General features: G+C 43.4%; 1 protein-coding gene and 1 long non-coding RNA gene across 7 annotated transcripts in view; one reads left to right on the top strand and one right to left on the bottom strand.

The window, feature by feature from the left end:
* Positions 1-5,884, bottom strand: part of LOC123372591 — an 88,927-nt gene extending 83,043 nt beyond the window's left edge. For all 3 annotated transcript variants that reach the window (XR_006580358.1, XR_006580357.1, XR_006580359.1), the window contains exons 1-2: positions 5,765-5,884; positions 4,712-4,838 (exon numbers count right to left, since the gene is read on the bottom strand). This is a non-coding gene — a long non-coding RNA (uncharacterized LOC123372591). The remainder of the gene's footprint in view (positions 1-4,711; positions 4,839-5,764) is intronic.
* Positions 1-15,868, top strand: part of SMARCA2 (SWI/SNF related, matrix associated, actin dependent regulator of chromatin, subfamily a, member 2) — a 174,398-nt gene that overhangs the window by 18,350 nt on the left and 140,180 nt on the right. For 3 of the 4 annotated variants that reach the window (XM_045020794.1, XM_045020795.1, XM_045020793.1), the window contains exon 3: positions 6,370-6,499. In XM_045020794.1, coding sequence (XP_044876729.1) covers positions 6,370-6,499 — 130 coding nt within the window. Of the gene's footprint in view, positions 1-6,104; positions 6,256-6,369; positions 6,500-15,868 lie in introns of those variants that run through there. The other variant, XM_045020796.1, reaches the window with a different exon arrangement.

Genomic DNA, 15,868 nt, shown 5'->3' with positions numbered 1-15,868 from the left:
CTGGGGCCAGGGCCCTGTGGAGTTTAAGAGCATGGCAGGTCACTGGTTGCTGGAGTGTCCTTGATTGTAAAAACTTCTGAAATCTTCATGTTTGAAGAGGCAAGCTGATGTAGGGCTTAGTCAGTTCAGTGCTTACATTTTATGCACATAAAACTTGAAGCATTAAATTAGCTGAGCTCTAATCTGTTTTTCTCCACAAACACTGCTTACAATCTTGTGTCTGTAGTGTCAGTGACTGTAGTGTCAATATAGTGCCCCTTGCTGTCAGTGCCCTGCTGAACTCCAAAGGGCTCCTGGGCTGCTTGCCTAGCCTCCCCCCATCTCTGACTGCTGCTTGTCTCCTGAGAGGTCCTGAGGCACGCAAAAGAGGGAAAGCATCAGCAATTCAGCAGAAGAGCAGCTACAGATTCCATTTACATAGTCTTTTTTGGTTCACAATGTGTCTCTAGCTTCTAAATTTGCCCCAACCCCTTCCTGGTCGCCTAGTAGTGCCTTTTTAAAATGCTGAAAGAGCATTTACCACACAAACTCCATGCTCTCCTCTCCTATAGAGCTTATGAACTTCACAGGAGAGGAAGGAGGCTCTGCTGTTTTTTCTCTTGTGGACCACAGTAGCAGATCTGCTGTCCCGGGCATCTTTAGGCTTGTCTTTGCTAGAAAATCTTATTGTGTTTGATTGTGGAGAGTCTAGATAGCTGACACAATGGTGACTGATTAGTATAGACCAGAGGTAAAACTTTCAGAAGCATCTAAGTTTCATTTTTCAAAAGTGACTTAGGCACTTGGGAGCTGTAGCAGATGTCTAAGCAGCAAAGATTGTCCTATCTGAGCTAGCTTAAATCCTGCTAACTTTGGTAACAATAGCAGTACAGATAATACTGTACGGGTTTCAGCATGGGTAGTGTAAGCCTGGCATGTCTCCTGGCTACATAGTTGGCTCACTAACCTGTTCTGAATCTTGCACTGTGTTCACTGTTATTGTTACTCATGCTGGCTAGATTTAAGCTAGCTTGGGTAGGCTGCTAGCCCGTATACAGTTCTCGATTTGTTTACATATCCTGAGTCTCATTGCAAGCCAATGGGATTTGGGCTTCTTAGGCACTTAGGACCTGGGGTAAAACTTCCAGAAGAATATCCTATCCAGCATTGTGCCAGTTAATTCAGCATCACGTCACCTGTTTGTGATACCAGTCAGTAGTGGTTGGTATTGTGTAAGCTAACATGACTCCTCACAGTTATGATCAAACGCAACAATACGTTACTAGTGAGAAAAAGTGCCATAGAAGTGTGCTGCTGGAGAACGTGTGCCTGGCCCATCAATATGTGGAGTTTTTAAAAAAAAAGTACTTATACACATGAAATATAAAAATGCACTTGCCATTTGGACACGTCATTAACTTGCAGTGAATAATAGAACCCTTATACAAAATTAAAAAGAACGTATTAAAGCACATGTCAATATTTATCAGTTATTTACGCTGGTGTTAAAAAAGCATAACTCTTACAGTTCGTATATTTAACAACAATCCTGATGTGAAAAATAACAGTTATGGATTCCAACAACTGGAAATCCTCCCGCCAAGAAAACTTATTCTTTCTATAAATCAATAATATACATATAATGCTTATAGTTTAAACCAGGGGTGGGCAAACTTTTTGACCTGAGGGCCACATTGGGGTTGCAAAACTGTATGGAGGGCCGGATAGCAAAGGCTGTGCCTCCCCAAACAGCTTGACCCCTGCCCCCATCCACCCCCTCTCACTTCCCGCCTCCTGACTGCCCCCTCAGGACCCCTGACCCATCCAACCCCCGGTGCTCCTTGTCCCCTAACCACTCCCTCCCAGGACCCCCACCCCTAACTGCCCCCCAAAACCCCACCCCCTATTCAACCCCCCTTCTCCTAGTCCCCTGACTACCCCCCAACCCTTATCCACACCCCCGCCCCCTGACAGGCCACCTGGGACTCCCATGCTTATCCAACCCTCCCCCCCCAGTTCCCCATCCCCTGACAGGGGAAGAGGAAGGGGATGGAAAGAGATGGATAGAGGTGGTGGAAAAAGTAGGATGTGAAAAGGAGGCTGGATGGAAAAAATGTGAAAGGGAAATGGATGGTGGAGATTAGGAGGAGATATGGAAAGGGGGCTAGAAGGAGAAGGTTAGGAGGAGGGATGGAGGGAGGAGGGTCGGGCAGTTGCTCCGGGCCTCTCGCTTGGCGGCAGCTGTGGTGGGTCCGGGGCGCTGTAACCCGAAACCTCCCGCCCCTGAGTGCAGCGGAGGAAGGAGGAAGCGGCTCGGGCCGGCAGTGAGTGTGTCCCACACCAAGGGGGGAGCGCTCCGGTTTGTTCACTGGCGCTTATGGCAGCTGCAGGGGGGGGCGGTGTCTGTGCCTCCTTTGCGGGGCTCTCCCGGCCCCGGGTGGGATCTCGCTGCCCCCTGCTCCTGCGGCCTCCCCGGCCCCACCCTTTCCCGAGACTTTGCCTCCCGCACCAGCCTTTGTGTGCGGAGGAGGGACAAGCCCGTGCCGGGAGGGAGGCTGGATTTTAGGGCAGAGGAGCAGCCGAGCGCTGCATCTCTGATTGCAGAGCCGGGGGGCCCAGCCAGCGGCGGCGGGGCGGTGTCCTGCTTCTCGCGAGCCCTGCGAGCTGCCCAGGTCCCGATCGGGGCCGCTGCACCCGGGACAGGCGCTGCGATTTCCCGTGTCTCCGTGCAGCGCGGGCGGGCTGGGTCAGGAGCTCGGGGGCCGGGCAGGACAGTCCCGCGGGCCGGATGTGGCCCGCGGGCCGTAGTTTGCCCACCCCTGGTTTAAACTAATACAGTAAACTAACTTTTCTGGACCAGTGGGGGAAAAACAACTTATTACTGTCAACCTTGAAGAATCAGACTTCTGGAAGAGTGAAATGGATTCTCCTTTGGCTCACGTATGATCAACAGAATTGTTGGCAAAGACCCAGTTGCCAGGGCTACATGTGCATCTCCCTTGTCCTACAGTTATGCCCTCAATTATTCCAGTGCAATTACATTGATGGCACGTATATAACTGAACAACATTTGGCCTGCAGAAATTTTATTCATTAGTGACCGTGTATAAATAGAAATAACCCAGCTTGACTCTCAGATCCCAGGCTGAGGCTGCAGGTCTGTTAGGAAAAAAAAATTCTTCATTTATAAACTAAGGAGATTTGATCTTCAAGTAATTGTGATGCAATGCAACTTGTGAATTAATGTGGTTACTTAAACATACAATAAAGGCAGTGTAGTTAAAGGATATATTCCATAAGCTTAGCTGCTGCCTAAAATATGAATTCTGTAAATGAGAATGTCATGTGGCTCTGCATGTAATTGGAGCCTCCCCCAATTTTCCAAAAACACAATTTATGACATACAGCCTGTCCCCACAAATGCTTATTTATATAGAACAATGGAAAGGAACTGTGTTTAAAAAGGATCATTTAATAAAAGCCTTAAACTCTAATGCTCATTATTTTCTATGCTAATTAGTACTTAAGTGAAATATTATGTTCATACCCCAATATTATGTTCATACACCATTGCATCATTATAGGATATACTCTTTTCCCCAACAAATTCTTTATGGGAAAAAAGAGTTTTTATATAATTTAATAGGTATGGGACCAGTAGGAGTGAGGTAGGGTTAGAGATCCTTTTTGTAAGATTTTTTTAACCATTATATGGAGTTGGTTATATTCCTCCTATGTAACTATACAATGTTTCTATAGAAAAGATATGTAACTCAATTTAATTTTTGTAGACCCCTATTGGGTTCTGCTCCTGTTACATTTTCTAGGACTTTTTCTTAGGGGTTGTTCTATAAATAGAGGCTGTCAGGTTGAAAACTATACTTAAAAGCACAAATTTCTCTCATAAGTTAGGAACACCATAATTGAAACTAACCTTTAAAAATGTTCATGCTGTTTTAATCTTAACTTCTCATATCTTGGACAATTAAAAAAATAGATCAATCAGATTCACCTGTGTTGGTAATGAGTTTCTAGTACATTTCACTTTCATAATGCTTGAGTTGCTTACACTTGTCATTTGTCAAACCCTCTGTCGTTTATAGACTCTCCTCTCCCCCCCCACCCCGCCCCACGTGTTTAAAAGGTGTGGAAATATTTGTATTGGCCTTAGGTTTTGTAAAAGCTTTTCTTTTACAAACAAAAAAATTCTTTGGGTCACTTTGCCCCGAAAGCATCCTTTTAACTGTGAAGTTGCTTTGCAGTTCCGCAAGTGAATCCCTCACTCCGTAATTGACATAGGGGCTCTCCCCTGGTACCAATCCTCTCTTTCTGTGTTTGTTTGTTTGTTTTTTTGTTTTTTTTAAATTAGGGAGTGGGGAGGGAACCTGTTCAAAGGGCCTTTGGTTTTGCTGTCTCTTCTTAACTGACCTACCAACTGTCACGGAACCTTCCTTGCTGCAGCCTGTTAGTATAATACAGTGAAATCACTCTAGTCACGCCAGAGCATATGTTATAATGGACCCAAGTGTTGCAGATGAGACCAATTTCCAGTATAAATCACCCTGTGTCCACCCGAAAAGCTGGGACTAGAGCTTTGATTCTTTAGCTTCAAAAGCTGTAGCTCAAATTCAACCACGGTGTGACTCTGACTCTAATGTAGTTGCACCAGAAATGAATTTGGCCCCAACTCTACACGTGTCAATGTAGCAACTGTATGCAACATGTGAACAACCTGCAACAAGAACTGTGTCCTCTTCAATGTTGGTGAATGCTCCAAAACCAGAAGAGGGTGCCCCATAGCATGGGAAGGGGCTGCATGCTTCAGGATGGAAAGGGGCTTTGTGTTTTAACTTCTTCTGCTAGAAACAGCCCAAACTCATTTTTAGACTTAAAGATTAGTTGAATTTTTTCCCAAGCTTTTTTTAATGAAAAATAGCTTTAACTACTAATTTTTTTGCAAGAGATATTTGCCTCATTCAAAATGAAGAGATTTGATTCAAAATGAAAAAAAAAAAAATTCCCCTTCTCCCCTTCCCTTTTGCCATTTTTTCTAAAATCTCATTTTCTGGTGAGGGTTAATTTTGTGAAAATTTAAGTGAAATGAAAGTGGCTTCATTTCCTTTGCATTTTTTGTGCAGAAAATATTACTGTTTTGGCCAGCTCTATTAAACACATTGTGTATAAAGCAGATTTTCTATAAAGAAATGCTTCCGCTATCTTTTTCTTTCCTTTTTCTCTCTTTATAACTTACAGCACTTTTTTCTTACATTCTTTTTCAGTAGTCTGTTTTCCCTAAGGCTAATTTTTCTCAAAAAACAAAACAAAACAAAAAAAAACCCAACTCACAAATCCATATGCATTTTGAGAGTTAAAAATTGCAGATGGCAAGTGCTGTGTCCAGGGTGGCTCCTACAAGAATTGCAGGAGTTCAGCCCCATGAGGAAAGAGAGCCTCTCTCTTCTTCCGGGGGGTGGGAGGTGGGGAACAGAGCAAGGTGCCAACTTTTTCTTTGCTCACCCCAAGCCCTGCACATGCAGTTAATGATTGGAATACATCTTTTCGATTTGTGACCTGTCGGATTTCCGGCTTTCAAGTGTCTAATTTGTTCCTAAGCCCCTTATCTCTGATTTGGCCTTTCTACCAGGACATTGAGCATAAAAAAAAGAGGGATGTTTCTCTTCTATTCCCCATTCCAGTCTCTCCCCCAGCATTATCTCTCTGACCCTTAGTTGACTTCCCTGCCGTGGCCAGTTTGCGATGGGGCCAGAACCCTGGCCATGCTCACCCTTCAAATACAGGTGAGAAGTGTTGTGAAGGGTGAGTGAGTGACTGATTCTTGAGGGCGCCAGCGTTTGAACGCCAAGAAGAGGTTGCCTCCTGCAGTGGAATCTTCATGTTCAAAGAGAAACGGCATTTGGGATATTCCATTACAGCAGTGACTAATAGGAAGAGAGTGGGTTAAAATAACTGGTCTTATTCCATCCAGAGCTGCAGAGTTTACTCTCATAAGTGGCCTATGTTTCACAGCTTTATAAACGAGGACCACCCAGATCAACTCTGATTGGATGTACCAAGTACTATTTGCCTTCACTTTGTAGTACTTGGAACTGCCCAGATGTCTCAATGAATACTTGAAAGGGGAAAGAGAGAGAGGAAGGGAGGGATCTTTCAAAGACCAGCATCCCAAAGTTGTCTCAAGAGGTCTAACTCTAGAATAGACTAGAGAGCGAAGGGGAAGAGTCCCACTGTACCCTTTTGCAGTAAGAAGATGTAGAGGTTTTTACTCATTTTAGTCTATTTTTATATATTTGTGTAAGCTTTTAACTTCTCTCACTAGTTTGAAAGTTCATAAAGCAATATCTTTGTATAAATCTCTTTTTAATTTTGCAGTCCATTGATGGCTTGCATGAAAAAGGAATGGTTGAAGACATGCATTGTAGCTCCATGAAGAGTGCAAGTATGAGACCGCCTCACCCTGGAATGGGCCCACCACAGAGTCCAATGGATCAGCATAGCCAAGGTTGATATGTTATTCATGTGATGTGTTTTTCAGCTCCGTAGAAGACCTTCAGAGCCACAACTCCTTTGTGATAGGTTTCCCAGTTTTCTTTTTACCAGTTTTGACATGATGAATTATGACCTTTTGAAAACTACTTAAAATTCTTGTTCCCTTGAATGCTCACCTAAGATACCTACTGTGGTCTAGTGGTTAGGATACAGCCCTGGAATTTGGGAGATCTGGGTTCAATTCCCTACTCTGCCACAACTTCCTGTGTGACCTTGAGCCTGTCCCTAGGGCTCTGTGCCTCAGCTTCCCCTCTGGAAAGCAGGGTAGTATTACTTTCCTATCTCATGGAGATTGGTAGGTTCTAAGATGCTTAGGTAATGGGTGCTGTATAATATCTGAGAGAGATGGAACAATTTTTAATATCTACCAGATGAAGCCAAATTCTGGCAAGACCTGGTTATAGGGAGGGATAGCTCAGTGGTTTGAGCATTGGCCTGCTAAACCCAGGGTTGTGAGTTCAACCCTTGAGGGGGTCACTTAGGGATCTGGGGCAAAAATCAGTACTTGGTCCTGCTAGTGAAGGCAGGGGGCTGGACTCAATGACCTTTCAAGGTCCCTTCCAGTTCTTGGAGATAGGTATATCTCCTATTATTATTATAGGCAATTGCCAGAAAACCTGTGTCCAACAACGGGCATGTAGGATGGAAGTTAGCTTCACCCAAGTCCTGCAGAAGCACTGCATCATGAGTAGTGCTAGGAAAAGAGCCAAGGGTCAGAAAACATGGTTGGTGTGTTTTGTACACCCACCTCTCCCTTCTAATCTGGCAGTGGTCCTACCTAAATACCCCATGAATTGTACTTGATCAGAAAGTGGGTGCACACCCTATTGATTTTTTTTTTTTTGCTTTTTTTGCAGTGCTCATGAAATTGCTTGGGGGGCCATTTTGCCCTTTTGTTAGTGTTTGGCCTGGTATCACCAACATTTGATTTTAGAGGCTTTTGTGGTGGCTTCCCTCAGCCCTGCCAACTCCTCCATCCCATCGACTTGTAGCAGAGAAAGGAGACTCTGCTTACATGTTAAAGGGGGATGTATTTTATAAGCAACTGTATGCAATGATTTAGTTGACAACACCTTTTAGGACCTTAGCTGCTTAATAATGTGTCATACAACTACTTGTATTACAATAGCACCTCAAGATCAGGATTGGGGACCCATTTTGCTAGTCAATGCACAAACATAGGAGATGGTCCCTGTGCTGAAGGGCTTATAGACCAAATGGATAAGACAAACAAACGATTAGGGAAGTAATTTTGCTGAGGACCTGCTATGTGACTTTGGGGGAGTTGAGAATAGAACTCTAGTCTCTTGCATGCAAGGCCAATGCCTTGTCCACTGGACAACACTTGTCTCCCAGTTTTACCCTTGAGTGAGTAACTACCATAAAACAAAATAGAATGGGCCTTCTACAGGCCAGATTTTGCTTCAGATGCACAGTTTCCACTGATCTCAGTGGAACCCAAGAATGCATATCTGAGAGAAAAATTTCCCCCAAAGATGCATGCTGTCACATTGTTGGCTTGCCCCTTAAAGAAGCTTGCCCCTTAAAATGAATAGAAAAGTTGTTTCTAAAATCAAAGCTGCTAGATCTAAACATAACATGGTTAAACTACAGATATTTTGCATCTAAATAGCTGAAAGTCATTTTCCTCTTTCATCCACTTGTTAGAGCCTGAGTTCAGGACCGTGCTTGCTCTACAACAGATGACCCCATTACTAGTAGCTAAGTCAGACTGAATCTTCTGCTCTTTTTGGTGTATGTCGCAGGGGAAACAGAATGCTGAACTTCTAGTCTCGGCCGTTTAAGAGGTTCACTCCATCTTTATTTCAGAAATCCTCTTTAAATCTGTTACTATGAACTTCTTTAACTTTCTTTGCTTGATTGTCCTCTCTCTTCACCGCCACAAAAAGAATATTGTGGTGGTAGAAAGTGCCTCATATATCTGTGGGGGAAGGATTCCAGATGGGTGACACAGTAAGCTTTTTGGAAGCTGACAAGTAGCAGGGGAATGATCTCTTTTTTCCATTGACCATTTGGCTGCAGGCTTTGAACTTAAGTAGGCAGTAAAAATATATGTATTAGCGAATAGCATTTTATCCAGAAGTTGTGTTGTAAATAGCTGGTTAAGTTAGAATTAGTTTGGTATCCTCCCAAATAGAGACCCAATCCTGAAAACCATGTAGACATTTGTTTAAGCACAAGTACCACTGAAGTCAACAGGAACCGTTAAAACACGTGGAAGTGTTTGTTGTGGAATCCCCATCATTGGAGGTTTTTAAGAACAGGTTGGACCTGTCAAGGGTGGTCTAGATTTACTTAGTCCTGCCTCTGCCTAGCGGGCTGGTCTTGATGACTTCTTGAGGTCCCTTCCAGTCTTACATTTCTATACTTGGTCCTAATACTGCAGTTAAAGTGATCTGAAGATTGTCCATATTCTTTGTACTTTCCTCTGAGGACATTTTAAGGGTTCTGAAGCAAGTGTGTTCACTTTCCTTCATCATTTTCTAGCCTTGGTCCCTGAAATACTGCAGGCCACCTACTCCATACATTATGTGACCTGATGTATTGTTTTACTCAAAATGCCCATTGAAGTTAGTGGGCATTTGAGGTGATAACTTGCACCCAAGAGCATTAAAAATTGGCAGAGAAGCTATCTGAACCATTAATGTTGACTTCTAACAAATCTTGGAAGGCAGGGGAAGTTCAAGGACTGGAAAAAAGCTAATGTCATGCTGATATTTAGAAGAGGGCAAACAAAATGAACCCAGGTAACTATAGGCAGGTTATCTTGACACTGATCCCAGGCAAAACCATGGAAAGGCTGATATGTGGTATAGTCAGCAAAGAAGTAAAGGTTTGTAGCATAATTAATGCCAGTCAACATGGTTTTATGGAAAATAGGTGTTGTCAAGCAAACTTGATGTTTTTATGAGATCAAAAGTTTGGCTTAGTTCCACATGACATTGATTTAAAAAAATCTACACAAAATAAAAACAAAAACTAACTAATTGCTAGCTCATAAAAATTAATTGTAAATGCATCCCCATGCTCTGGGTGTCCCTAGCCTCCGATTGTGAGAAGCTGGGAGTGGATGACGGGATGGATCACACAATGATTGCCTGTTCTGTTCATTCCCTCTGAAGCACCTGGCATTGGCTACTGTCGGAAGACGGGATACAGTGCTAGATTGAGCATTGATCAGACCCAGTATGACTGTTCTTATGGGTAGTTGTCCTCTAATGGGTTGTTTCTAGTGGGGACTCCCAGTGATCTGTTCTCAGCCCAATGCTATTCACTATCTTCATCAATGATCTGGAAGAAAATATTATTGCTAGTAAAATTTGAAAATAGTGGTGTGATAAATAATGATGGGAAGAGGTTAGTGGTACAGGCTGATCTGAATTGCTTGGTAAGGTGAGCTTATTTGAACAACATGTGACCTTGCACGTGGCTATCTGAATCAAGGAACAAAGCAGGTCAATGTAGGGGGATATGAGATGGGGGGAGTGAGGGGTTGGGGCGGGGAGCTGTATCCTGGAATAAAGTGATTGGTTATGGTGAGCACCCAGTTGAAATTGAGCTCTGCTGTAGCTAAGTATAGGGCAGAAACAATCCTGGGATATATAAACAGGGAATATAAAGGATAAGGTATACCTTTGTATACAACATTGGTGTGACCAACACTGTTCAGTTCTGAAGTCAGCACTTCAAAAAAGATGTTGAGACATTGGAAGGGGTTCAGAAAAGAACTGCAAGAATGAACTGAAGGCTGAAAAACATGCCTTTATACTTGGAAAAAAACTTAAACTACATTATGTATGAGAAGGCTAAGAGGTGACTTGATCATAGTTTACAAGTACTTACCTGGGGAAGAGATTTCTTCTAGTCAATGGCTCTTTAATTTACTGGAAAAAGGCATAATGAGATTCAGTGGTTGAAAGCTAAAAGTAAACAAATTCATACTGTAAATAGGATTGGCAGAATTATAATTTTTTTTAAATAATTGACATATCAATTATCAGAGGGGTAGCCATGTTAGTCCGGATCTGTAAAAAGTAACAAAGAGTCCTGTGGCACCTTATAGACTAACAGAAGTATTGGAGCATAAGCTTCTGTGGGTGAACACCCACTTCATCATCAAAACTAAGATCTTAAGCAGCATTTCTTTGCTTATCTGTAAATTTCTATCATCAGTGGAAATATCAGTTTGTGTGTATAGTGAAGATGAAGTTTACTGACATTTACTGATAAATCTAATTCTTCCAAGCCTTACTGTGAATAAGGCACAATTTTTTTTTAACAGTGAGGGTAATTAGCCATTGAAAGACCTTGTTGAGGGATGTGATGGATTCTCCATTAATTACTCTTTAAATTAAGACTTGGATGTCACTCAGAAATATTCAGTAGCCCAAACAGAAGTCATGGGGTTGCAGAAATTATAAGATGAGGTTTTTGGTTTGTGCTATATGCATGTGGTCCAACTAAAATGAGCATAGTGGTCCCTTCTGGCCTTAATCTATAACTATAAACTGGGAGTGTAGGAGAGTAAGTGTTCAGACATAGGCATATACCATATGTTTTAGTTTTTGAAAGTGAAAAATAAATAGATTTTATCCAGTGTTCCTCCTCTCCAACAATTACTGTATTTGTTGAGTGTCAACAGTGACAAACGCGTAAGATGTGGTCCTTATCCCAAGGAGTTTACAATCAAATATCACACAGACCATTTATTTCAAACTAGACTAGTTTAAAATGTCCAAATGTCAAGTAATACAGGGGATTTATTTTTAAAAAAATGTATTTTGTTAGTTGAAAAGCCTTTCAGAAAATATGACAATGGGGGATGGAGAGAAGGTCAGAATTTCAAAAATGGATATATAATTCTGCACTGAATTATAGTATGCAATTGGTAGAATTGTGTAAGTAATTAGGTTAGGACAGTTAGGCCTGGTCTACACGGAGGGAATGGGGGCGGGGGAAATCGATCTAAGATACGCAACTTCAGCTACGAGAATAGCGTAGCTGAAGTCGACGTATCTTATATCGAGTTAAAGTTACTTACTTTGCATCCTCGCGGTGCTGGATCGACGGCTGCAGCTCCCCCGTCAACTTTGCATCCGCCTCTCGCGCTGCTGGAGTTCAGCAGTCGAGGGGAGAGTGATCAGGGATCGATTTATCACGTCTACACTACATGCGATAAATCAATCCCTGATAGATCGATCGCTACCTGCCAATCCGGCGGGTAGTATAAACATACTCTTAGAAACATAACAGGTTGCTTGCATATGCAGTTGTGGCAATTATATACCTAATGCAAGCATGTAATTGCACGCAAGGTCTTGAAATGAAGTCCAGAGTATTTATTGGCCAGTAAGATTATTTTCAAGGCAGCTCGGTACAGTATCATGGGAGGAACATTTCTTGGAATAGGAAACAAGGAAAACTGCCTTTTTTGCTTATTTCTGATGAGCAAATCAAAACCATTCTCAAAAGCCAAATCTGCAACTACTTTGTCATCCTGCTGATAAACGTCTATCCACTGTCTCAAAGGCATTTGCTCTTCTGGGGGGTTTTAAACTAAAGATAATTACAAAAATAAGTTATGCAGCTTCATATTTAGCTTCTGTTTTTCCTTAGATTTAGTGGAATGCTAGTCATGCAGAAAGAATCTCTCACTAGCTGAGACAGACTCTCACATTTTTAATGCAATCATACTGCGACAGGATGATTTTACAAAAATCTGACATTAATTTGGTGGGAAAAAGACTCTTGAATTGGTTTCTGTTTCCTCCACAGTTCCCCCTTCCTCTCTTGCTATCAAAAGTTAAGTTTATTTCCTAAGGGTACGTCTACAGTACGAAATTAATTCGAACTTATTTTATTTGAATTTCCGGAAGCAATTTTATACATTCGGTGTTTTGTCCCCACTAAAGCACGTGAATTCAGCGGAGTGCGTCCACAGTACCGAGGCTAGCATCAAATGTCGGAGCGGTGCACTGTGGTAGCTATCCCACAGTTCCCACAGTTTCTGCCGCCCATTGGAATTGTGGGTTAAGCTCCCAGTGCATGATGGGGCAAAAACATTCTCGCAGGTGTTTCTGGGTGTGTGCTGTCACTCGCTCCTCCCTCCGTGAAAGCTACGGCAGACGCCATACTACCAGCAGACGTTGCAGCACGGTGCACCACCTGTCTCCTGGTACTGTGAATCCACCTCGCATGTCCTCTCGTCGTTCTATCTACTCTTTCATCTAACCATTTCCCACCTTTTTCGGCTACCATGAACAGCCACACAGCTTCCGCTGCTTTTTCCTTGTTGTCTGTCCTGGGCTCCCGTGGAAGCTACAGAAGGCAACAATTCCCTGCCGTTTTTCGGCCATCATGAACAGAGCCGCACAGCTTCCACCGCAAACTCTGCTCACGTTTCCGCTGCAAACTCTGCTCTCCCGCTCTTGCAGATCTAATGAGCTTCCTGACTCCGTGAAAGTTACAGAAGACAACTATTTACTGCCTTTTATCGGCCATCTTGAACCGAACAGCTTGTTTTGTGCCCTTTTTCCAGGATTGCCTGTGCAGGCACCATAGCATGGCAAGCATGGAGCCCATTCAGATCTCCGCTGCAGTTTTGACCATTGTAAATACCTCACACATTATGCAGCACTATGTTTTGCAGTACCTGCAAAACCGGGCGAGGAAGCGACGACAACGCAATTATTATACTGATGAGGAGATGGACACAGACATTCCTAGAAGCACAGCATGTGGCGATTGGGAGATCATGGTGGCATTGGGCCTGGTTCATGCCGTGGAACGCCAATTATGGGCCTGGGAAACAAGCAAAGACTGGTGGGACCGCATAGTGTTGCAGGTCTGGGATGATTCCCAGTGGCTGCAAAACTTTCGTATGCGTAGGGCCACTTTCATGGAACTTTGTGACTTGCTGTCCCCTGCACTGAAGCACAAAGACACCAAAATGAGAGCAGCCCTCACAGTTGAGAAGCGAGTGGCCATAGCACTGTGGAAGCTTGCAACGCTACCGGTCAGTCGGGAATCAGTTTGGAGTGGGCAGATCTACTGTGGGGGCTGCAGTGCTGCAAATAGCCAAAGCAATCACTGAGCTGCTGCTACCAAGGGTAGTGACTCTGGGAAATGTGCAGGTCATAGTGGATGGCTTTAATGCGCCGGGGTTCCCTAACTGCGGCGGGGCAATAGATGGGACGCATATCCCTATCTTGGCCCTGGCACACTGGGACGGCCAATACATAAACCACAAGGGTTACTTTTCCATGGTGCTGCAAGCACTGGTGGATCACAAGGAATGTTTCACCGACGTCAACGTGGGACGGCTGGGAAAGGTGCATGTCCCCATGCGTCTGATGAAGTGGGTGTTCTGGGAAAGGTGCATGCCAATGAAATCCAGTACCTCCCGTTCGGACCATGCTGGAGCTTGTCTGCGAATCCAGGACTGTGTGATCTCTTGTGATGGTGGACTCTGCACGGTCGTCTGTGATGGTGGACTGTGCTGACGGTCACCTGTGCTGATGGTGACCAAACAGGAAATGAAATTGAAAAGTTCCCGGGGCTTTTCCTGTCTACCTGGCTAGTGCATCGGAGTTGAAAGCGTCGTCCAGAGCGGTCACAAGGGAGCATTCTGGGATAGCTCCCGGAGGCCAATAACGTTGAATTGCGTCCACAATAGTTTTAACCCGGGATTGTGATCTCGATTTAAGCACTACTCCACTTGCCAAGGTGGAGTACAGAAATCGATTTAAAGAGCTCTTTAAATCGAAAAAGCCAGTTTGGTCATGTGGACGGAATCATTTTTTTTTCTAATTAACTCAGCTAATTCCGAAATAACAGACTAGTGTAGACCAGGCCTTAGTATCTCAAATGACTGATTTGCTCTTGAAGGTTTGAATTTACAGTGATTACATGATGCTCCTGTTTAATCTCAGTAGCTTTGTTTTTGTTCTATTTAACTTATTAATATAACAGGGAAAATAAATTTCTCTTGCTTCATATTAAATGAAATTGTATAAACAGCTACATTTAACTGAATTTAGACTGCATTAGCAACAACATTCAGCACAGTATGTTAATGTAAGCAGACAGTATTCATATTAGCATTAGATGTACTGGATTTTGCTGCAGATTGTTAAACTGCTAAGCAGAGGTACGTGAAGAATCAAAATTAAGTCATCCCAATCCTACCTCTTCTCCATCCCTTCCCCCTCAGGAGTCGGGGAAACCTGAAGACAACCAGAGGACTCAAATTGTTGTGGTTTTTTGATAGGAGAGAAATCAAAAGGCTAAGAATGGACTGAAACACACAAACTATGCATGCCTTGGATTTTGAACACCATATACAAAATTATCCTGGTGTCAGTGAAAGCTAGGCCAGTAGAAGAGAATATTTCTCAAGTGCCCTGCTCACTGCTGATTAAATAACTCAAGTGCAAACATAAGCACTGTGACACTTCTGACATTACCCAAGGCATACAAGGTGAATCACTACTGTCTGCTTATAATGCAAGGGAGCCTTGTCTGTGCATACTGGAAGGAACTTGCCCAAAGATGCCAGCTGCTGGCAATATAAGGACCCCACTCCAGACTCTTCAAGCCCCTGTCTTTCCCTGTGCAGGCTAGCAGTTTGCATACCCCAGCCCTTAGGCTCCCTGAGTCCTTGGGTCAGAGCAGAGATAACCCGTGGCTAAGTTTTACAGAGGTAGTTTTCCCTTAGAGTTCTGCTCTTGCCCTGGGGCACATGTCCCTTCCACTTGTCTGTACAGACCACTTCATTACGCTGGAGTGCCCAGCCCCTCATCTTCTGGACACCCACTCAGCACACAGATTTGCTGCCTCCATGGAAGCAGTGCCCCCCAGTTCACTAGCTTCACCTCAGTTCAACACTCTCCTTAGCATACAGCACTTAGTCATGTTTATCGTAAACCCAAATAGAAGTTTATTTGACAGATCTTAAGATGAAAATAGAAGTATAAGGATTGGAAACATATGGTTACAGATAAATACAAAATGCAGTGTAGAGCCTATACTTATTAACAAGTTCCTTTCCTGTCTAATAAGGTATTTCTCAACCAATAGTCACTCCATACGGTGCTTGTACACTCAAGAGAGCAGAGATCCACTTTCCATGACACCCATGCTGGCAGAGTATCATTTTCTTAAAGGACACTACCATGTGTCCTTCATAACGAGGGTGTTTTGTTAACTTCAGTTCGCCTTGACTTTTCCACAATTTAAGATCTTGGTCTTGGTGTCTTTTGTGCTTTATAAAGGTCCAAGCTCACACATTGTCTAGACTGTG

The sequence above is a fragment of the Mauremys mutica genome, chromosome 6, assembly GCF_020497125.1.
Source record: "Mauremys mutica isolate MM-2020 ecotype Southern chromosome 6, ASM2049712v1, whole genome shotgun sequence".
NCBI lineage: Eukaryota > Metazoa > Chordata > Testudines > Geoemydidae > Mauremys > Mauremys mutica.
This window is presented reverse-complemented; position numbering and strand designations above follow the sequence as displayed.